Raw genomic sequence first — 23968 nt, 5'->3', positions numbered from 1 at the left:
GTTTCCTCCATGAACCAGGGTAGGGGCATAGTTTAAAGCACATTACATTTATTGTGCACTTTATTTCTATTATTATTCCATCAGCTCCACCTCAGATCATTAGGCATTAGATCCTAAAGGCTGGGGACCCCTGTCCTACGGTTCTGCTTCTCTGGTGGAAGCCTGACGGGTACCACTGCCTGGGTGTCGTGGGGAAAGCAAAATTAGTCCTTCTCTGTTAAGCTCCATAAAGGAGATAACAGTAACCTTCTCACAGGGAGCTTGGGAGGATTAAAGGACAGAGCAGGCAGAAAGCCATGGTGCACGAGGCAGTCACTCCCTTGGTCCTGGGATTTATTCTCCCTGACCCCACGCTGAGCGGCCCACAGAGCTGTCCCTCCTATGTGTGGAGTCCATGTCCCTGAACTCCTCGGCCCTGGGTGATTGGAGCCAGAGAACTCCTGATCCACCACCACAGCCACGGCAGGCTTACCAGGATGCGCCGGGCCAACGAAAGTCCTCACTGAGACTCTGACACGGGCCGGGACGTGTCAGTGGGTGTGCGCTGGTTTGAGACGAGTGTAGAAGGAGTCGTGGTCGGGGGTGGATCAGACTGTGACAGTCAGAGGAAACATTCTGGCAGAGACTGGAGCATGGACAGGTGCATAGAGAGCTAGGGAGGCCAGTCCTGGACGCGGCCGCAGCCTTGGTCCTCCCATGGCTATTTAATTTTCCAGGGTTTCTGCATGTGTGTAAGTTTCCCAAGGCCCCTAGGTTATGCCTGAGTGTCTCAGCCACCACCTGCACTCACTGTACCCTGCACTGCTGTACCCTGGGGCAATTGCTGCCCAACTTGTTTTTGTCAGGAAATTCTTTCTTCAGGGGAAATCTTACTCAGAAGAGCGATAACAGAGACCCATAAGGAGCTCTCTGGTGGACTGTGTGATGAGTGCCATGTGGGGGCTTGGAAGGAGACCCACGTTTGCTGAGCCCTCAGCTCCCCTTCCCCAGGCACTTGCCCTGGGAAACTGGCAAACCTTCAGTTTCCACAGGACCGAGTTTATAACCACTGCCATGAGTATTAAAAGGGTCAATTATGGGAATAGAAGGTTTTTAGTGCCAAATTTGTTCCTGACTTTCAAACTTACCCAAGACGTTGCTTCTACCTGAAAAGTCATCTCAAAAGCATAGTCACCTGTGGTGACCTAGAGGGGTGGTGGGATGGGATGGGAGGTGGGAGGAAGGTTCAAGATGGAGGGAACATACATATACCTATGGCTAATTCATGTTGGTATATGGCAGAAACCAACATGATATTGTAAAGCAATTATCCTCCAATTGAAAATAAATTAATTAAAATTTATTAAGAGATTAAATTTCTTGTAAAAAAAAAAAAAAAGCAGAGTCACAAATAGGAACACATCCTGCTCCTACTCCTGAGAGTCAGAGGCTCTAGGGTAACTTAAGGTCTGCAGGGGCTGTCTGAGCATAGGCTTACTCACAGCTCTCAATTTCAAGCGAGCACGTTTGTGTGTCCAGGGGAAACCGGCTGAAGTCCATGTTGCACATGGCGGTCACTGTAACCCTAGAAACAAACGGATAAAGTCCAAATGTGCAGAGGCTGCAAAATACAAGCACAGAATGATAAAACAAAAAGAAAAGGCCTCTGCTTCCTCCCAATATAGAATCTTATAGTTCATAAGCAGTGTGCAGGACCTAGAGAACCAAATAGCTTATGTGTGATTTCCACACTGGAGAACTCTTGGGTGTTTATGTTTAACCCCAGGCTCACCATGGGGCCAACAATGACTCCACTAAGCCCCATCGCATGCAAGCATTTTAGAGAAGCAATGGTCTCCATCGATAAAACAATGTGGGGACTTCTTTTATGGTCCAGTGATTAAGATTTTGCCTTCCAGTGGAGGGGGCGCAAGTTCAGTCTCTGGTCAGGGAGCGAAGATCCCACATGCCTTGTGGCCAGAAAACCAAAACATAAAACAGAAGCAGCAGTGTAACAAATTCAATAAATATTTTTTAAAAGAGCCACTTCTGAAATTAAAAATAAATAGAAAATAAAACGTGAAACCCCAGCTCCTATGGTTTCTTAAAAGAAACCATAAGAGTATATTGCTCCCTCCCCATAACATCTCTCTGGGTCATCCCCATGCACCAGCCCCAAGCATGCTGCATCCCTATGGGGAGGGAGGTGGGAGGAGTTCATGTTTGGGAACGCATGTAAGAATTAAAGATTTTAAAATTTAAAAATAAAAACTAAAAAAAAAAAAAGAGTATATTGCTCTCCTGTTTCAGATTCATTCAAATTCTTCTTTTCTTGATTTTACTGACATTCACTATTTGTGTACAATGTTTTTACAATAATATTCATGAAGTATTTATGCCAGTTGCCAAATTAGGCACTTTATTTTTTTTTACAATGTTGATATTTCTATATTGATAATAACATCTACTAGTGGGCGCAGGTGTTCTTAGTGGATAATTCCATGGAGATCATGAAAATGGAAAACCACTGGAAGATCTTATGCATCAACATGCAAGCACTTGCTGGCATCTAATGGTTTTGCCTCAGAGTTTACACAGGAAAATTGGCTTTTGCATCAAAGAATAAGCAAATACAGATTGTTAGTCACAGAAGAAAGATTTCCCACCCAGTGAGGAATTCCATGGCAGGGTATGATTAACAGTCACTAGCTAGTGAACATACTATTTTTCCTTCAGCCACAGAAAATTGGCTATGTATAAGTTATGAAAATTATCTGGATAATTCATGGCCAAAAAGAAAAAATCACTTTTAAATGGAAATTTCAAGGAAAATAACTTTTTTGAAAGTCAGTTATCCAGATTTTTGCCTTATTTTCCTCATTCTATTTGAGTGTTATGGTCTGGGAGGGATCTTGTATGGTTAACAGCTGGATCATCTTATCTCTCCTGGGAATACTGATACACAGGATGTTTTTTGGGGGTGGTCAGGCCAGCCTCTGACTTGGACACCTAATGGGTGGGCTCCCATTTCTATGGGCACATCACCAGCACAACCACACCTGATGGCGTCACCAGCAAGAAAGAAACTAGGAGCTAAGCTTGGAGACACTTGTGGCAAACTTTGGGGACATCCAATGTCAAATGCAGGTAGGTTTTGCTATGAATGAAAGTATTAAATAGCTCTTCTCTCTGTTGTCAGTTGATACAGGAGCAGGTTTTTTAGAATCGCAGACATTATCAGACTTGTTCTTGGCACCCTGACTTGATGCTTTTCCACTTGTAACCCAAGCATTGAACAAGCACAGCGTGTGGTATAATCTCACCCATGCTCACTGTTGCTTCCCTCAAGTTCTTTTGAATTATTTCATCTAGAGCATCTTCCCTTGGAAGCTTGGCCAGTCCTGAGATTTTCCTGCTTAACCCTCTCATGTAACAGGCAGTCAAAACCCTCACAAGTAACCAAACATATCTCAGTTCAGAAACAAAGAATTTTGGTCCAAGGTATCGACACTTCAGACTTCATTCACATTGAGACTTCTGCTCCTCCTTCCCAGCTAAGGGACAGAGTTGGCATTTGAGTGGTCAGTGTCTGCCCATCTCTAATCACCTCCCACATGGGTAGAAGTGAGATAAGAGAGGGATGGTTCTCTGGTGAGGTGGTTTCAAGCTCTCTGGGACCACTATGTGGTTGAAGCTGAGACTTTTTTCCCAGGTCCTTCATTCCCCCCACTGGGCACCTCCATCCTCCAGCAGCATCTCCCACCGCATCTCTTGGCTCACCACTCTCCATGCCACACATGCTGAACTATTCCCAACAAGCCTGGGAGTGCAGACTGGCCCCATGAGAGCCAAAACTCCTCCTAGCTCTGCCCCTCGGCGGTTAAACAGCTCTTCTCTCACCCTCTAACTGCAGTGTCCCCCAACCATAAGCGCATATGTGTCCTGTGCAGTCCGGCAAATGGCGTGCCCACACCTCTCTCCCAAGAAAAATCTCTTCCTCCCAACAATCATTGACTCTCAAATCTTGAAACTGACTGGGAATTCAAGAACCATGGAATTGATTTTTCAATCTACCTAGTGTGATGGAGCATCTCATTTGTGAATTTCACTTGTTATTGTCTCCTGATGCCTAGGAAACTTCACCATCCTGTTACCTGTCGCTCCCTGCCCATACCTCCTTGGTGTCTGTGCCTCTCTCTGCATCTAATCCTTTGGTTCCTGCAGGGCTCCCCCACCAGGCTGCAATCATGCTAAGCTCAGTGACTTTATACTATTCATCTTTATGTACCCAGAGCTTAAGACAAGACCTGACAGGGTTTTTATCTGTACAACTCTGGCGGCCAATCTTAATAAAAACACATTCTGCTGAATGGATCAATGAGTATGGATGTGGTGGAGGGCAACAGATTAGTACTGATTTGGTGTTAACCTGCTGTTAACAGAGGTGACAGTACCCAGCTCCTCCATGTTTTCCCCCAAATAAATCTCAAAGTGACAGCTCTCACTAACTTGGACCTCTTTATTTCTCCCTTAAACAAATCCATGATTTCATTTGCAATGAAAAATCAAATTCTATGTTTTTAGGCACCTGGAGGCTCACTGACAACTTTGATGCTGAATGAACTGAGGTTTTCCACTTCCTCTTTTCTCTCTTCTGCCTCTGGTGTCATGTCCAATAGTGCCAGACTGGACCTCCAGCAGTTCATGAGACCTGATGCTAGACTATCAGAAGTTTGAAAGCCTCTTGTTAAACATAAGTTGTTTTTTTTTTCTTTTGGCTATGCTGCTCAGCATGTGGGATCAGGGATAGAGTCCCCTTTGCACTGGAAACTCAGAGTCTTAATCATTGGACCACCAAGAAGGTCCCAAACATAGCCATTATTAAAAATTAATGTTATGTTAAGAACAGAAGTAAAACTCTGAGTCTGGGACCTAGCTGCTTAGATTCTAAGTCAGGATGAAGTAATAAAAGATTACTATAAATATTCTTTTAGGGCAGAAATTCAGCTTCAATATTGCCATCTCTGACTCTAAAAATACACTGCATCGGTATAGGCACTCCCTTCTTAGACACTGGTGTGTGGATTCAGCTTTACCAAAATAAAGTCTGTAAAACTGAAATGCACTCTCAGCACAGCACAGAAGGAGTAAATCTCAGCCAGTAGCTGAGGTGCTGCTCTTTAAAGGCCTGCAGCTCATCTCTACACGTCCTCCGGGGGGAGGTGGGCACCAAGATTTTCTCAAGGGGGCATACAGGGAAAGCCCCACTGCAATGTCTGTGGCTAAGGGAAGGTTATCCAGGTCAGTGCTTAATGAGTAGTTAAACATTTCTAAGGCTACTGTTCAGAGCAGGGAATATAGCCAATATTTTATAATAACTTAATGGAGTATAGTCTATACATATATTGAATCAGTATGTCATATACCTGAAACTAAGGTAATATTGTAAATCAACTGCACAGAAAGAATGAATGAATGAATGAAAGGAAGGAAGGAATAAAGAAAAAAAAGAAAAAAAAATTTCTAAGTCAGCTGTGCTCAATGATTTTATTCTTTATGTTTTCGAAGTGATGCTCAAAATACCATTTAAAGTCCTCAAGTGGCCCGGGGTTCCCCATAGTCTCTCAAGGAAGACACTCTGGTGAGAAGGAACTTTTTAAAAAAGAAACATGGCTAAACTGACCAGGTGAGGTAAATGCCTTTTTTAAAGCAAAATTCCAACATGGGAATCAGAGAGGTCAAAGGAGCCAGGTCTTTGAGAAGAATTACATTATCTACTTTTCTGACTCCTACTAGAGAACTAAAACCTTCATTAAACATTTGAAGTTGAACTTGCACAGGGCCTAAATCATAAGCATCAGTATGAGAAATTTCCCCAAATGTATTTTTAAGGAGAAATAATTCTTTAAAATGTTTACTCATGTGTAAAGTTTTCCTGATGTTGAAAAGTCAGAGCCCCTGGAAAGTTAGAAGTTCACTGTTCAAAGCCAAAAGCAAAAGTGCTGTGGTGGGAGCAATGATACTCTTGGTTGACAAATGAGTTGTACTTCTTCCCAGCTTTGGGGTTAAGAGGACGCTGAGGGGAAGAGGCCCAGAAGGAGGTCGGGAAGGGCTCACCTGAGGCTGTAGAGCACTTTGCCGTCGGGCTGGACCCGAAGCATCACGTTGTCTGTGGTGGTGTCGTGGATGAAGGAGCGCTTGGAGTGCACGAAAAACATGTCAGGGACCCAGATCTTCTTCACCAGCCGGCCGTCAAATGTCATGCTGAGGTTGTTGGTGCTCGGGAAGGACAGCCTCTCGTCCTTCCAGTAGTGCCTCAGGTAGAGGGTCATCGTGAAGTCCTGGGACAAAGGGTAGGGAGGAGGAGCCCACACACTGAACAGCCGGGTGATAGCAGGGCACCCTGCACCCCCACCACCAGGCTGAGGAGTGAACTGAGCCCAGGGCGGCCTTGCTTCTAGTCTCTGCTGCTTCATGAGGGAGGGAACCCTGCATGGGGGACTCAGCAGGAGGTTGTACAGAGGGGGCCTTGAATCCACCCCACCCCACCCCTGGGCACTTGCCTCCACTTGCAGAAGGCTGCTCCTGCCAGTGCTGGGACCCCAGCCTGAGGGCAGCCTGCCCACACACAGGGCCAACTGCCAGCCTAAGAGTTCATGCGTCTGGAAGCAGCCCTCAGCCAGGGAGTGGGGCTGGGGATGGGTAAGGGGGATGGATAACCCAGCTCTCTGGCCCCTCAGTGGGGACAACCCTGAGGTGAGCTCTTTGCTGACTCCCAGAGAAGCCCAGCGAAGAAGGCAATGGCAACCCACTCTAGTACTCTTGCCTGGAAAATCCCATGGAAGGAGGAGCCTGGTAGGCTGTAGTCCATGGGGTCGCTAAGATTTTGGCACTACTGAGAAACTTCACTTTCACTTTTCACTTTGATGCATTGGAGAAGGAAATGGCAACCCACTCCAGTATTTTTGCCTGGAGAATCCCTGGGACAGGGGAGCCTAGTGGGCTGCCGTCTATGGGGTCGCACAGAGTCGGACACGACTGAAGCGACTTAGGAGCAGCAGCAGAGAAGCCCAGAGGGACTGATTCTCACATAGATCTGATCTGATGACATGACTGTTTTTGCTTCCTTCCTTTTCCCTGTCTCACCTCTCCACCCTCTTCATATATATATATATATATATATATATATATATATATATATATATATATGTTTCCTAGGTAGTGCTAGTGGTAAAGAACCTGCCTGCCAATACAGGTAAACCCAGGAGATGCAGGTTCAATTCCTGGGGTCAGGAAGATCCCCTGAAGGAGGGCATGGCAACCCACTCCAGTATTCTTGCCTGGAGAATCCCATGGACAGAGGAGCCTGGTAGGTTGCAGTCCATAGGGTCACACAGAGCTGGACATGACTGAAATGAGCTAGCGCGCGCACACACACACACACACACACACACACACACACACACACAGGCTGTGCCACGCAGCTTGCAGGATCTTCATTCTGGGACCAGGAATTGAACTCAGGCCTCAGTGGTTAAAGTATGGAGTCCTAAGCCCTGGGTCATCAGAGAATCCCCCCACTCTTTTCCTGTATTTCCTTGCTGTCTGTGTGTGCGCCCTGTCGCGTTTGACTCTTTGCAGCCCTGTCAGCTGCAGCCCACCAGGCGCCTCTGTCCACGGGGTTCTCCAGGCGAGAATACTGGGGTGGCTGCCGTTAAACTGCTTGTGCCCGAGTGCTAGTCTCAGGCCTGCTTCTCCGCAGCTAAGACAAGCTTCTAAAAAGTCCTGTAGGTCAAGGAGTTGCAGAATGTTCTGTTTGTTAATCAAAGCCGATTTAAAAAAGAAAAACAGAGGAAACTTGAGCTTTTTCTGCATTTTCACCGCCAGACACAGAGTCCACAGGAGTAGCTTGTGTCTGGCTCCTTGGATCCCGCTGCTTACGCTGGACAGCATGCAGAGAATACATGCAGGTGGCAAGAGCCTGGACACTGGGGTGGGGACGGTCATGTCTGTCATGCGGCTCTGTTCCCTGGCAACGGGGCAGCTTTGAGCAAGTGTCTCGACCTCGCTGAGCCACCTGTAAATCAAGTGTGGGAATTCCCACTGCCCGGGGTTGTGAGCCCCGGGATTGTGAGCCCGGGGAATTGTGGTGTGTGGCATTCCTGGCCCAGCACAGGGCCCAAGGGGATCCCCCACCCGCAGCCTTGGCCAGAGAAGCGCTTACCATATCCACCTCTGAGATGCTGTCCAAGCTCTCCACCTGCACGTCCACGCCAACAGGAATGGCTGGCCCTGGGGACGGGGCATGGCAAGAGCATTTACTCTTTTTATTTGAACTTTGACTACGAATGAGACAGGCATAAGCAGTATTTCTCATAGCACATTCAGATTTGAAGGTTTGGTGTCCCACATGCCAGGCTAAAGTCAAACCAGAGATAAAAGGGTGGCATCATGGGCTCGCTCCCTAGAATATTCCAGCGAAGGTAAAAAAAAAAAAAATTCTTATTTGGTCTGAATCAGTCAGATGATTCTGAAATGAGGAAGTTAATGCAAAGCATTTGTCTTTGGTTACATATGCTTATCTAAAGGAACAATGAGACCTGGGTCAAAGTTGGGTCCCATCTAAAGAGTTACTCCTTAACATGAAGTCACACATTTTTTAATTTTTGTATTTACCTCCTGATTTTGTACCCTCTTTCATCTTGGAAGCCAGTGTCTCTGGCCAGGAGAAAGGCCCTGCTTGGTGAATTAGAACCAAGGTCATATTCAAAACATTTGCCAAGGTACTGATCTGTATCTTTGCTAGACGATGGAGTCGCCTCCATGGGGGATGTGATACACCGGGTGGATATGAAAATATTATATTTGGGGGGCATTTCTAGGCCATAAAAACTTAATATGTATAAAAAGAAAGAATTATCAGGGAAGTAGATTGCTGCCTCTTTCCCTCCCTGCTTTCAGGTGTGTAGGACAGGCATGGAACAGCATCACAGAATATCATCATGGAATATCATCACGGAGTGAAAAGGTGAATTTGGGTCCAACAGCAGCAGATTAGGGACTGAATAAAGACTCCCTTCTAGAACCTGTTTATCCTTTAGGCAAAAGTGACTGGAAGAAGTAAAAGGCATGAGAATGATTTCTGAAATAAATATTTTTTTCCCAGTGGGAGGAAAAAAAACCTCATAAGAATGAAAACCCTATTTGACACTAAGAAATCTGAAATGTGGCAGCTGCAGGCTAAGCTTCAAAGGGCTCTGGCACTAACTCATTATTTTCTAAAGAGTTTTCATTTAATTAAACTCAGCAGACCACACTCTACCCTAGGATATGGGCCCAGAGTTCTGTCTGCCAGCTCCAGGATAAGAACAAATTTAGTCCAAGATTCATATTTCACATTAAATTGATAATAGTCATGATTTTAGGGGTATGATTATTGTACATTTTTAAATGTATATTGCAGACAGAACTTTTACATTTTATTTTAAAAACTGTGCATTTCTAGGAGCTATGAAAGTGAGCATCATTTAAGAAAATTTCAAAAACTGCTTCCACAAATAAATTTAGAAGACCCAATTTAAAAAAATTGTTATTTCAAAGCATTTTCAGGAGGCAACTTTAGACTGCAACTGTCCCCACAGCCAGCTATTAGCCTCTCTAATACTGAGACATCCTTGTTGGGAGCCATGGCCTGAGGACAGCTCGGCTGGTCTGGCCACAAACCAGCAGCTGCCTCCCAAGAATGTGTTCAGCAGAGTCCAAGGCAGGCTAGCCAGAGCAGGTGCTCAGATGATGCTGAGGGCTCAGGCCTTGTTCACAACCTAGGCAGACCTGATTGGAGTAGGGAGCAATGCTGAATGGTTCCCTGGTCAGATGCTGCCCACAGACAGACAGAAGGACCTGGAAAGAAGACGAGCCTCAAGAGTGCATGCCTCATACCTCCAAAGCCAGGCCTCATGCTGAAATCGTGATCATCTATCCTCAGAAGCTGCTCTGATTTTGTTAGTGGCGATTTCGTAATATCAGGGCTTCGTTTAAGAATTGGGCTGCAGAGCGAGAGAAAACGAGAGGTTGATCACATACCCTAATTAAGTCAGATGAAAACTATTTGCATTCAGACCTGATCTTGACAAGTTTGATGGGCTGTGGTATTTCTTCTTTAAAGCTACTGGAAATCCTCTCTTCCATTCTCCGGCTTTCTGGGTCAATGAACCAACGCAGATGATCCAAGACAGGAGTTTAGGAGTGTGAATGAGGAGCTTACAAAATATCAACATCTAGGGGGCTTCCCTGGTGGTTCAACGGTTAAGACTTCACCTTCCAGCGTAGGGGGTGCAGGTTCGCTCTCCAGGGAGCTAAGATCTCACATGCCTCTTGGCCAAAACCCAAAAAACATAAAACAGAAGCAATATTGTAACAAATTCAACTAAGACTTCAAAATAAATAAAATATTTTAAAATCCAACATCTAGGCTCCATCTCAGAGGTGCCAATCTGGGCAGAATGGAACCTGGACATTAATGTTTTTAAAAGCCTCCCAGATGATTTTAATGTGAAACCAAGGCTGAAAACTGCTGGTCCTGGGCTTACTAATAAGTCTAAACTCACCCAAAGCTCCTCAGCCATTTGGGGCAGGTTGCAGCTGGAGGGGAGAGGCAGTGGGTGTTGGCCGAGCCTGGCTCCCTTGGACCCCTCTGGCCCATTCTGCAGAGAAAGCATGGACTTGCCCTTGGTTCAAATGCCAACCATTCTGGCTCCCTGGGAGGCAGCTTCCTGTGCTTCTGCTTCTGAATCGAATCTAGGGCCATTTTAATTCGTATTCAGTTTTTCTAAGTAGGTAATATATTTGCAGGGCTTGACAATTAAAAAGAGAAAGGAAATGCAGTGAAAAGTTGGCTTTCTACCTGTGCCTCCGTTCATCCCATTCCTCCAACCACTGTTACTGCTCTCTCTCTGTTCTTCATTTGGCCGTGGGGCTTGTAGGATCTTAGTTCCCTGACCAGGGATCAATCCAGAGACCCTGCTTTGCAAGCATGAGTCTTAACCACTGGACCGCCAGGCAAGTCCCCCTTCCCCCTGGTACCTCTCTTATTCATGTCTGGTCTACCTGTTCAGAGTATCTTGTAGGTACAAGTAAATACAAACATACATTTTTATATCCTGTATTTTTCCAGTTGCTTTGAGATATAAACAATACTTAACATTGTATTAGTTTTAGTTGTACAACATGATGATTTGATACATGTATATTTTGTGGTAAAATTATTACCACAATGCATCTAGTTAACATCCCTCACCTCACATAGTCACAGTTTTTTTTTCTTGTGATGAGAAACTTTAAGAGCTACTCTTAACAGTTTTCAAATACACAATATGGTAGTGTTAACTATAGTCACCATGCTGTACATTAACATCCTCGGGACTTATTTATGATATAACTGGAGGCTTGTACCTCTTGATCCCTTTCATCCATTTCGCCCACCCCACACCCCACACCTAGGGCAACCACCTATCTGTTCTCCGTATCTACTAGTTTTTTTTTTTTAATTCCACATAGAAGTGATTTGTCATATATGCTGTTGCAAATGGTCTCTTATTTTTACACATCAAGTAACACATAAACTTACACTTTTTACTTCTTTCTTTATATATATAAAACTTGGATTTTTTTCCATATCAAAGTATCCCAAGCCTCATATTCTTTTTCACACTACATAGTGTTGCATTGCACAGATATACCATCACTCACGCGCTCAGTCCTCTATCGGTGGACACATGAGTTGCTTCTCGTCTTGCTGTTACAATCAGTGCCACAAGGGCCTTGCACAGTCTTCACTTACCCCTCAGCAGCATCTCTGGAACTCACAGAAACAATGAACTGCCCTCCCAGCTCCTCGTCCCAACAGCAGCGTGTGTGTGTCCTCCCGTGTACCATGCACACTCAAACACACACTCACACTTCTTTCAATGCACATGTCCCAAACTTTGGCCTACATCAGCATCTCTTAGAGGCCTATTTCAAACCTAGGCTCCTGAACCTCGCCTTGCCCCAGAGTTTCTGATTCGGCAGGTCTGGGCTAAGATCTAAGAATCTGTATCTGTCACAAGTTTTCAGCTGCTGCTGCTGGTGGTGGTGGTCAGGAGATGGCATTTTATTTTAATGTTTTGGCCATGCCACCCAGCATGTAAGATATTAGATTCCTGGCTAAGAATGGAACCTGTGCCCTCTGCATTGGAAGCACGGAGTCTTAACCACTGGGCCACCAGAAAAGTCCCTGAAGATGGCACTTTGAGAACCAGAGCTCTGGTGCATTCATCTCAACACACAATTTCCTCCCTTGTAACTGGCTCCGTCCATCGTTAAGTGCTTGGCTATCTTCTTTCCTGAAGAAACTATCATTCTGGGCGGGGGGTGGGGGGTGCGGAGAATGTGTCTGGGAGACAGAAAAGCAGAGTTCCACTCTCCAGTGACCTTCCTGCTCCGTGCCTTTGGGTACCTTTCCCTGGGATTCAGTTTCCTCATCTTATTGAAGGTGAAGCTCTGTAACAGGACCAGGGCTGCGTGGAGCCAATGGGATCATGTGTGTGTGTGTACTTTTTAAACTTGAAGGTGGACTGCACATGGAAGGAGCCATTGTTGTTTCTCAGCCAACAGGAAGTTTCCTCCTAAAGGAAGGAAATCGCTGAGCTGGCAGCAAAGGCTGTGTCCTGGGGAAGAATCTTAACTAATGGATCAGGGTGGAGGTACGCTGCTGCTGGAAGGGAGGGAGGAAGCCATTGCTGCCCACCTCCTCTCTCTCCTCATGGAGCCAGGAGCCCTCCTTCTGCTCCCTCCCCCTTGGCCAGGAGTAGAGGCGTTGCTGCAAATCACTGCAGCTTAGGTGTGGGGAAGAGGCCCCTTACAGGGGTGTGCGTGCACCTCTGGCCACTGTCTGCCTTACTGGAGCGCATCTTCGTGCACTCCGTCTTTGAGGCTTACTATGAAATTAAAACTGAAGGTGTTCTAGAGTCCAGGTACTCAAATCAACAAAGTATCCTTCACCCTGTAGATTTGCTTCAAATCTAACTGGAATAAAATGTGAAAGAAAAAAAAAAACACTACAAAACTGCAGTGCATTATTTTAGCTTTCAACGAGCAATTCCCATGACCCACAGAAGCAGGAACTGGAGGATTAATTATTCAGAAGGCCTGATTTGAAGAGGTCTGACCTAAACTATCTCCCCAACTGAAACTGATGGCATTTTTAACCTGGAACTGCCATGAAGCTGTCAGTGTGGAGAGCGACACATTGCCAGGTGGACCATTTCTCTTGGGCATCCTTGCACTTCAGCTTAGGGATTCAGCCAAAAGTGCACCGGCAGGAGATGAGAGAGCAGAGGGTAATTCCTCCTTCTCTCTCGGCTTCGATGCCAGGGACTAGCCATGTCTGTGTTGCCCTATGACCACAGATAATCACAGTACTTCACTAAGCTCCAGTTACACAATTTCCCCTTCAGGTCTGCAGGTAGTCAGGGCTTCCTGTATTTCTTGTGCTTGGGGGAGGGGCATTTACTTGCCTGGTTGCTGCCCTGAGCCCTGTGCACTGCTCTGCGAGCGGTCTCTTTATTCAATTATTGGTTAAGCCCTTCTGAGTGCAGTGCTGTTTTCTGCCAAGACCCGACTGATACCCAGGGATATTAGGGCTGATGCACAGGGATTATGTCATCTGCGACCAAGTGGAGCAGGGGCAGGTGTGCACTCTGCAGGAGGTGGTCCCAGGACTGGGGAAGGGCAAAGACTGGAGGGAGAGCTACAGGTTATCACAGTGGATGGTCAGCAGGGGCAGGACGAGGCCACAGGCCACTGAGGGCAGAGTCCTCTTCATCTTTGGCATTTTGCACAGTGCTGGGTGCCCGTGGACTCTTAGCACATGTTAGTGAGTGAAGAACGGTATTAGTTCTTTGGATGGGTGCCAGAGAGCAATACAAGAGATGCAGGAAGAAAGAGGGGTAGGAATAAAAGTCAAGTTTGGCCCCAGTCTTACTGTGGCTTTTGTTGTTGTTTAGTCGCTATGTCGTAGACCACCAGTCTCATCTGTCCATGGAATTCTCCAAGCAAGAATACTGGAGTAGGTTGCCATGCTCTCCTCCAAGGGATTCTTCCCCACCCAGGGATCGAACCTGAGTCTCCTGAATTGGCAGGTGAATTCTTTACCACTGAACCACCAGGGAAGCCCTACTGTGGCTTTGGGCCAGTCTAAAACAGAACTGGGCACCTACCCAAGGAAGGGCTGCCAAATTCTGAGATGTCACTACCTCTGCCATCATGAAGCTGAGATTCTAGCTTAGCAAAAAACTGATAATTAGGACACAAAATCTTATTATTTCTTTGCCACACCACGCAACTTGTGGGATCTTAGTTCCTGACCAGGAATTGAATCCCAGCCATGGCAGTGCAAGCACTGAGTCCTAACCACTGGACCGCCAAGGAACTCCCATAAAATCTTTTTTAAATTGTTGCTATTTAATATTTTACAATAACTATTTTTTGTTCACATTCCTATGTTAACATTTTTTGGAAAATAGATTGAAGCCTAAAGGAAAGGATGAAAACCACTAAGAAATAACCTGTACCATCCTGAGTATATCCTTACAACCCTGAGAGAGGGAAAAACACTATAACTTGCTTCTAACTCAAGTTACGTATATCTTAAAATACTTTTAATGTCACCGGCATCATTTTACCAGCTGAGGTACGAGTATTAACCTTGAAATGAAGTGTAACACATAGCAAATAAAAGGATAACTAACACTGCCTAAGTACTTACTCTCTGCCAGTTACCAGGCTAATTATATTGCATGTATTAACTGGGTTAGTCCTTATAACAACCCTGTGAGGTAGGCCTTGCCATTGTGCCCATTTCATACATGAGGAAGCTAAGACACAGACAGTTTAAATAACTTGTGAAAGTGAAGGAGCCAGGAGTCACACTCAGAGGCTCTGGCTCTAAGGATGGGAAGCAAGTTTGGCCACTGTATCTCACTGGGAGATCTGGCTCCCATTGCCTGCAATTTGGGTTCAATGTGGAAGGTCCAAGCTTACCTTTCCCCTCACAGAAGAGCCAGCATGGACCTTGCACAAAACTGGTGCCCACTCACTGATTAAACAAAGACATTTATTGGATTTATTGGAATCTCCCTGGCAGTACAGTGGTTTAATTTCCATGCTTCCAATGCAAGTGAATTGGGTTCAATCCTGGTCGGGAAAAAAATGAGTGCATTTACTGATTGAGTCCCTAGGAACTTATGAACAAGGAATTGAAATGTTCCAAGTTGGATACTTGGCTGTCTGAGGAGGCCTTACAAATAGCTGTGAAAAGAAGGGAAGCAAAAAGCAAAGGAGAAAAGGAAAGATATACCCAGTTGAATGCAGAGTTCCCAATAATAGCAAGGAGAGATAAGAAAGCCTTCCTCAGCAATCAATGCAAAGAAATAGAGAAAAACAATAGAATGGGAAAGACTAGAGCTCTCTTCAAGAAAATTAAAGACACCAAGAGAACATTTCATGCAAAGATGGGCTCAATAAAGGACAGAAATGGCAGGGACCTAACAAAAGCAGAAGATATTAAGAAGAGGTGGCAAGAATACACAGAAGAACTGTACAAAAAAGATCTTCATGACCAAGATAATCACGATGGTGTGATTACTCACCTAGAGCCAGACATCCTGGAATGTGAAGTCAAGTGGGCCTTAGAAGGCATCACTACAAACAAAGCTAGTGGAGATGATGGAATTCTAGTTGAGCTATTTCAAATCCTGAAAGATGATGCTGTGAAAGTGCTGCACTCAATATGCCAGCAAATTTGGAAAACTCAGCAGTGGCCACAGGACTGGAAAAGCTCAGTTTTCATTCCAATCCCAAAGAAAGGCAATGCCAAAGAATGCTCAAACTACTGCACAATTGCACTCATCTCACACACTAGTAAAGTAATGCTCAAAATTCTCCAAGCCAGGCTTCAGCAATATGTGAACCATGAACTTCCAGATGTTCAACTGGGTTTAGAAAAGGCAAAGGAACAAGAGATCAAATTGCCAATATCCACTGGATCATCGGCAAAGCAAAAGAGTTTCAGAAAAATATCTACTTCTGCTTTATTGACTATGCCAAAGCCTTTGAGTGTGTGGATCACAATAAACTGTGGAAAAGTCTGAAAGAAATGGGAATACCAGACCACCTGATCTGCCTCTTGAGAAATTTGTATGCAGGTCAGGAAGCAACAGTTAGAACTGGACATGGAACAACAAGCTGGTTCCAAATAGGAAAAGGAGTATGTCAAGGCTGTATGTTGTCACCCTGCTTATTTAACTTCTATGCAGAGGACATCATGAGGAATGCTGGGCTGGAAGAAGCACAAGCTGGAATCAAGATTGCTGGGAGAAATATCAATAACTTCAGATATACAGATGACACCACCCTTACGGCAGAAAGTGAAGAAGAACTAAAGAGCCTCCTGATGAAAGTGAAAGAGGAGAGTGAAAAAGTTGGCTTAAAGCTCAACATTCAGAAAACTAAGATCATGGCACCTGGTCCCATCACTTCATGGCAAATAGATGTGGAAACAGTGGCTGACTTTACTTTTCTGGGCTCCAAAATCACTGCAGATGGTGATTGCAGCCATGCAATTAAAAGACACTTACTCCCTGGAAGGAAAGCTATGACCAACCTAGACAGCATATTAAAAAGCAGAGACATTACTTCATCAACAAAGGTCCGTCTAGTTAAGGCTATGATTTTTCCAGTGGTCATGTGTGGATGTGAGAGTTGGACTATAAAGAAAGCTGAGCACCAAAGAATTGATGCTTTTGAACTGTGGTGTTGACTCTTGAGAGTCCCCTGGACTGCAAGGAGATCCAACCAGTCCATCCTAAAGGAGATCAGTCCTGGGTGTTCATTGAAAGGACTGATGTTGAAGCTGAAACTCCAATACTTTGGCCACATGATGTGAAGAGTTGACTGACTAGAAAAGACTCTGATGCTGGGAGGGACTGGGGGCAGGAGGAGAAGGGGACAACAGAGAATGAGATGGCTGGTTGGCATCACGGACTCGATGGACGTGAATCCGAGTGAACTCTGGGAGTTGGTGATGGGCAGGGAGGCCTGGCGTGCTGCAGTTCATGGGGTCACAAAGAGTCAGACACAACTGAGAGACTGAACTGAACTGAAGTTATAATAATACAGGATGACATTTGAGACAGCTTCTTGGACTGAATGGAAAGTGTATGTTTTTTGAACATACATTTTTATTCTATCTTCTTGGAGATTATGAAAAATTCTGGCCCATGGTCATTTTTCTTGATATTTCCTTGCTGTAGTTCCCAGTCAGTTTGTCTAAGGATGATGTTTTCTCAAAACATTTCCCAGAGGTTAGATCAGGTCTGGGGGCCCGTTAGGAGCAGCGTTCTGCCGGAAGGCTCATTTAACTAACAGCAGAGCATTCGATAAGTTATGCTTCACTTTGTTCATTACTTCATCTTCAGGCCTGGCATGCTGAAGTCCATAGGGTCAGAAAGAGTTGGACACAACTGAGCGACTGAACAACATTATAGCTCTAGTCCTACTGGCAGACGGCAATGTGGAAATATGGTCAGTCTACTGTCAGAGCCCCACAGAGATGGTTTTGTGTTCCCCATAGACTCACTGGCCTGGGGGTTGTGTGAGTATGTGTGTGTGCATTTAATTTTTCTTTATTTTATTTATTTCTGCCATCATGTTATTTACACTTTCTTGAACAGCATTTCTTGAACTGCTAGAGAGACTGTGCATTTTTCCACATAATGAGTAAGGATTGTGTATTTTCCCTCAAGTATAACTTTCTTTGGATTCCTCACTAAATGGATTTTTGGGTAACTGATGATCTCTTTTTCAAACCACTGCCTCTAAGACTGTGTGATAGGTAAGTTAGGTGTCAACTTGGCTAGACTCTGGTTTGAATACCAGCCTAGATGTTGCTATGAAGGTGTTCTTAAGATATGATTAACATTTAAGTCAGTAGCCTTTAAATAAAGCAGATTACCCTTCATAATGTGGGTAGGTCCCATCCAATCAGTTGAAGACCTTAGAAAAAAAGACTGAGGTCCTCTGAGGAAGAGGGAATTTGGTCTGCAGACTGCCTTCAGCTGTAACACCAGCTCCTGCTGGAATTTCCCCCTGCCTGCCTGACTGCCATGTAAATTTCAGACTTGGTTGCCCACACAATCACATGAGCCAATTCTTTAAATAAATCCTCCTCCCACCCCAGCTTCCCTCATATGTATGTGTGTGTGTGTGTGTGTGTGTGTGTGTGTATACGTATGTGCTTAGTCCCTCAGTTGCGTCCAACTCTTTGTGACTCCGTGGGCTATAGCCTGCCAGGCTCTTCTGTTCATGGGGATTCTCTAGGCAAGAATACTGGAGTGGGTTACCATGCCCTCCTCCAGGGGATTTTCCCAACCCAGGGATTGAATCCAGGTCTCCTGTATTGCAGGCGGATTTTTTACCTTGTAAGCCACCAGGGAATCCCCGTATATACACATATATAGGAATAGATATATTATAATAAATATTGTACTATATATGTGTGTGTGTGTGTGTGTAATACCACAGAGAGATAGATAGGTAGATATATACACATACATTGTTGTTGTTTAGTATCTAAGTTGTGTCTGACTCCTCTGGGACCACATGGACTATAGCCCACCAGGCTCCTCTGCCCATGGGACTTCCCAGGCAAGAATTCTGGAGTGGGTTGCCATGCCATCCTCTAGGGGATTTTCCCAACCCAGGGACTGAATCCAGGTCTCCTGTATTGCAGGTGGATTTTTTTACCTTCTGGGCCACCAGGGAATACCCGTATATACACATATATAGGTATATATATATATATTATAATAAATATTGTACTATATATATATGTGTGTGTGTGTGTAATACCACAGAGAGATAGATAGAGAGATAGATATACACACATACATTGTTGTTGTTCAGTATCTAAGTTGCGTCTGACTCTTCTGGGACTACATGGACTATAGCCCACCAGGCTCCTCTGTCCATGGGACTTCCCAGGCAAGAATACTGGAGTGGGTTGCCGTTTCCTTCTCCAGAGGATCTTCCTGACCCAGGGATTGAATCTGCATCTGTTGCATTGGCAGGCAGATTCTCTATCACTGAGCCACCAGGGAAGCCCCACATACATACAGACATCATATATACATGTTACGCACATCCTATTGGTTCTATTTCTTGGGAGAACCCTTACTAATCGAGACAGTGAATATTCCATGATGCCTAAAGTCTGCACACCCGTGGGAGACCTGAGTTGCCTAGAACCGGAAGGCTGTGTCTGGGGTGGGTGGGGTGTTTGTGCTGTCTCAGAGTCTTCTGATCCAGCCTTCTTGCCACCACAGTGGACCCAGGTTCCCACCAACCTGATGGATCCTCAACACTCAGATTTGGCCCACTGTGGCCCTCCCAGGGGGACAAGATGGCGCAGCAAGGGCATATTTGTCCACCTGCTTCTCTGGTAAAATCTCAACCTTGAACATCCCCTTTTCTTGATCCTTCTGTTTCAGTTTCCTATAAAATGAGGGAATAACCCTAACCTTATAGGATCACTATAAGGATTAAAAAATGTTAACGTGAACATTGCTCTGGTTTTGACATATGGAAACATTTTCATATGGTTCAACCTGAATTTTACATCCATGAGTATAACTTCTTGTTCTCCTTTTACAGTGGGCAGAGTTGGGCACAGGAAGTAGAGAAACGGGCGACACAGAACTCTGAGGGTACACTGTGTGACCTGGCACGACTTCTGAACTTTTCTGGGCCTTTCTCTTCTCATCTTTGAAAGGAGGGCATTTCCAAGGCCTTTGAAATTCTGCAGAGGAAGGGGTGAGGTCCAATTTGCTCACCGCTTCTTCCAGTGCCTGGAGCAGAGTGTCATCAATACCAATTTGTTGAATGAATAAATGAGTGAGTGAAGTACAAGAAAAGGAAGGGTTAAGAGTCTCTCATTTATTCATGCGCAACATTTCTTGAATATCTGCTATTTATCAGATATTGTACTTGAACCTGGGAAGACAAGAATAAAGGTGTTAGCTGAGCCCTTATTATAACTAAACTGTGCCTTGCCCATTCATATAGTCTCCTAACTGTGCCCTGCTCCATGTGACTGTATTTGGGGGCAGGGCCTTTAGGGAGGTATTTAAGGTTAAATGAGACTGGTGCCCACTTAAGAAGAGGAAGAGACACCAAAGAGCCTCCCCATCACATTCCGTCTCCCCATTGGTGAGCCCGGACGAAAGACCATGTAAGGACACAGCAAAAAGGCGGCAGCTACAAGCCCAGAAGAGATTCCTGCCCAGATACCAAAGTTGCCACCATCTTGATCATGGCCTTCTAGCCTCCAGGACCTGAGACAATGAATGTCTGTTGTTTAAGGCACCCAACCTGCGGCGTTTTGTTATGGCAGCCTGGGCAGACAGCTCTCAGGGAGCTCATAGGCTGATAATGCTGAATGATCAGTTGTCCGAGATAGGATAGATGGGGGCCTCGGAAGCTCAGAAAAAAGCCAGCTGAGCCTCGAGATGCAGGGATGGGGGAGGGCCAAAGAAGATCCTCGAGAAAAGGTGACATCTGTGCTAACACTTGGAGGAGGAAAAATAAATGAGCCAGAGGAAGAGGGAAGAGATGGGTGTGGTGAGCCCTGGAGCAGCCCAGCGAAGGCTCAGGAAGCTGTCAGGATGAGTGGCGCTTTGTAACCAGACAAGAGTGAGAAGCACAAAGTGAAGACTCAAAGTTCTAGCAAGCTCTTTGGAGAATGAAGGGATATAATGAAGAGAGAACACTGCTAACTTAAAAGAAGAAACCACAGGATTTCCCTGGTGGTCCAGTAGTTAAGACTCCACACTCCCAATGCAGGGGACCCAGGTTTAATTCCTGATCAGGATACTAGGTCCTGAATGCCTCAACTAAGACCCAGCACAGCCAAATTAAGAAAAAATATTTTTAAATAAAAATCTAATAAAAGAGGTATAGGGCGATCAGAGAGACCCCGCCCATAACCCAGAGGTTTGCGCTTTGTCAGGACAGGTTCTAACAGCCAACAACCTCCTCCCTCCTGGCCTCTGCCCTTCATCGCCTGAATCCGCTGCAAGCTGCCATCGCTGTCTGTCCCTCTCACTTTCCTCTAGTCTCAGTGGTCCGGTTGACAGCCAGGCTTCTTGTAAAAGTGAACCACATTCACTCCCTTTTCTCCTGCCCTCAACACACCGCCACCCGTCTCCTCCCGCTGAGATTGTCAACGGCTCTTCATCCTGTAAGTGGAGCTTGCATCTTGGCCCTCTACCTGACTGATTTTGACCCCGGTGGGATCTGACCCACCAGGTTTTGCAATCCACCATGGATTGCTCCCTCCTTCTGGAAACCTTTGACACCTCAACTGAACGCCCCTCTGGTCCGTAAGGCTCTTGAGAGGAGAGTGTGTGCCTGACTTGGTCAGTGATGAGGCACCCACTGCCCGGGGCGGTGTCTGCTCTGTGACATGCGTCTGATGACTGTCCCGTAGGTGCTCCCTCAGCCTCTTTGACACCTCTCCATTCCAGTGTTACACCAATTTCTCCCATCACCCATTTCCAGCTTCCTTCCCTGAACCCTCTAGTTGCGTCACGTGGGATCTTTCCTCGTGGTGAGTGAGCTCAGTTGCCCTGCAGCAGGTAGCATCTTAGTTCCTCGACCAGAGATTGAACCCGTGTCCCCTGCATTGCAAGGCGAATTCCTAACCACTGGACCACCAGGGAGGTCCCCACGGAGTCCTCTTCATCCTTGCCTTAAATGTTGCTCATCACAGCTCTCTCTTTGTCCTGCTCTTATCTCATGCTGTCTTTGGGTCACTTCATCCATCACCACTGAGGAACTCTCTTTACAGCTTCACCTCCAGACCCTAATTCTCTTTTGAGCCACAGACCTGGAGGCCTTCCTGTCAACTGGACAATCATCTCCTAGTAGCTTGTAAGAACACCTGGGTCCACATGCTCATACTTTGTCCCCAAACCTGTTCTCCTCCTGCTCTCCCTTTCCAGGCACTCCCCTCTACCCAGTTACACCTTCCAGATACCTGCTAGACTCCCACCCAGTCTAATCCTGACAACTCCTTAAACTTCTCATCCATCTTCCCCCATCCCTGTTCATTCCATCCCACTAATACCGTCCTAGCTCCGGCTCTCACCGTCTCTCATCCGGTCTAAAGCAGGATGACTTTTTCTGTCCACCTTGCAGCTCCTTCTGCGTCCTCCTGCCACCCTGCCACCAGTGTCCTCTCCCCAAAGTGGAGATCAGCTGAAACTCTCAGATCCTCACTTTCCTGCAGTTTAAATTTGAGTTCTATAGCATTACAGACAAGAATGCTAATGGTACTTTGCTTCTGATGGGATCCATTTGTGCTTCCGGAGCTTGAGCAGAAATTTGTCCAGGGGCCTGAAGTGTAGACAGGCTAGATTTTCATTCTTCCAAGGAGCAGGGAGAAACCATAAGTATTGATACATTCTAGAAACACTGCTCACTGCCCTGGCACTCTGATCTTTATCCAGCACGTTTCATGAAGGTGGATCCCATCTGGATATATCTCCCAAGAAGATGTTGAGAAAAACTCAGAAATTATTTGCCAGGGCAGAGACTAGAGTAATCCCCAAGTGAGGCATAAAATGTAAGAAGGCCCCTATTCTTGGGTCGTGCAAGGCCCTATTCATTCACTCAGTCAGCTATTAATTTTTCAGTCGTGCTTTGAAGCTTCTGGGATCTTAGTTCCCTGACCAGGGATCAAACCCGCACCCTTGGCAGTGGAAGGAGTAGTAACCATTGAACAGCCAGGGCATTCCCAAGGGTCTCTTTAAATTTTGCATCATTGGCACCTCACTAGCCTCACCCTCATGTGCATGCGTTCACCTTGCTTCTTATGTTATTAGCATGAACTGTGAAAAGCAGCCTCGCTACAAATTACCAGCAGTTTATGAGTTTAGAGTCTGGCTAAAATTAAGTGAGCCCTTTAAAAATTTAAGCTACATAAAAACAAAAAACCTGGCTGGGTTCACCATTTTGGAAAGCAATTCTGCCAACTCTACTGGAACTTTAAATGTTCTTATGCCATTTGGTCTAATATACTTCCAGGAGTCTATCCTAATTAAATAATCATGCACATAAACAATGACCTTGTATACAAAGATATCCAGACAGAATATTTATAATAACACAGAGAAAACTATTAAATATTGTAAGCAGAGGAAGATACTTAAGCAGTTATAATTGTTATTGTGCTTTATAGTGTTCATTCAAATGATAACACTATATACTTCAAGTAAGAAAATATGCAGACTAAATCACATTAGATACAATAAGGTTACAAAACTATATGCATAGAAAAATCCCAGACTAGTTAATATTCAATACATGCTTATAAAAAAACAGAAGAAAATACACAAAAATGTTAACAAGGTTATTTCTAGGTTTTAGGGATTATGGGTGAATTTTATGCATTGAAAAAAATTTTTTTCCTATGGTTTTTAAAATAACATGTCTTCCATAATAAAAATAAAAGTTCCTTTAAGTAATTTTTAAAAGAAAATTTATTTCGCTTTGTCATTGTGTGTGTGTGTGTGTGTGTGTGTGTGTGTATGTGTGTGCGCGCTCAGTCATGTCTCACTCTTTGTGACCCTATGGACTGTAGCCCACCAGACTCCTCTGTTCATGGGATTTTCCAGGCAAGAATACAGGAGTGGATTGCCATTTCCTTCTCCAGGGGATCTTCCTGACCCAGGGATCCACCCTGAGTGAGTCTTTGCATCTCCTGCATCAGCTGGCAGACTCTTTGCCACTAGTGACACACTGGTATTCCTACTAAGTCACCTCTCTAACTCTGGCTTGGGAGAGAGGCTGAGAAGTTTTTGGTGACCACCAATAGGATTTGTTGCTGTCACCT

At 45.2% G+C, this 23968-nt stretch overlaps 1 protein-coding gene across 1 annotated transcript in view; it reads right to left on the bottom strand.

The window, feature by feature from the left end:
• Window positions 1–23968, bottom strand: part of LOC101114365 (gamma-aminobutyric acid type A receptor subunit rho1) — a 54668-nt gene that overhangs the window by 11676 nt on the left and 19024 nt on the right. The window contains exons 3-6 of the mRNA XM_027972716.3: window positions 9919–10025; window positions 8204–8271; window positions 6097–6320; window positions 1482–1564 (exon numbers count right to left, since the gene is read on the bottom strand). Coding sequence (XP_027828517.2) covers window positions 1482–1564; window positions 6097–6320; window positions 8204–8271; window positions 9919–10025 — 482 coding nt within the window. The remainder of the gene's footprint in view (window positions 1–1481; window positions 1565–6096; window positions 6321–8203; window positions 8272–9918; window positions 10026–23968) is intronic.

The sequence above is a fragment of the Ovis aries genome, chromosome 8 (genome assembly GCF_016772045.2).
Source record: "Ovis aries strain OAR_USU_Benz2616 breed Rambouillet chromosome 8, ARS-UI_Ramb_v3.0, whole genome shotgun sequence".
In the NCBI taxonomy this organism is placed as follows: Eukaryota; Metazoa; Chordata; class Mammalia; order Artiodactyla; family Bovidae; genus Ovis; species Ovis aries.
The sequence above is the reverse complement of the archived record's forward strand: the minus strand, read 5'-3'. Positions and strand labels throughout refer to the sequence as shown.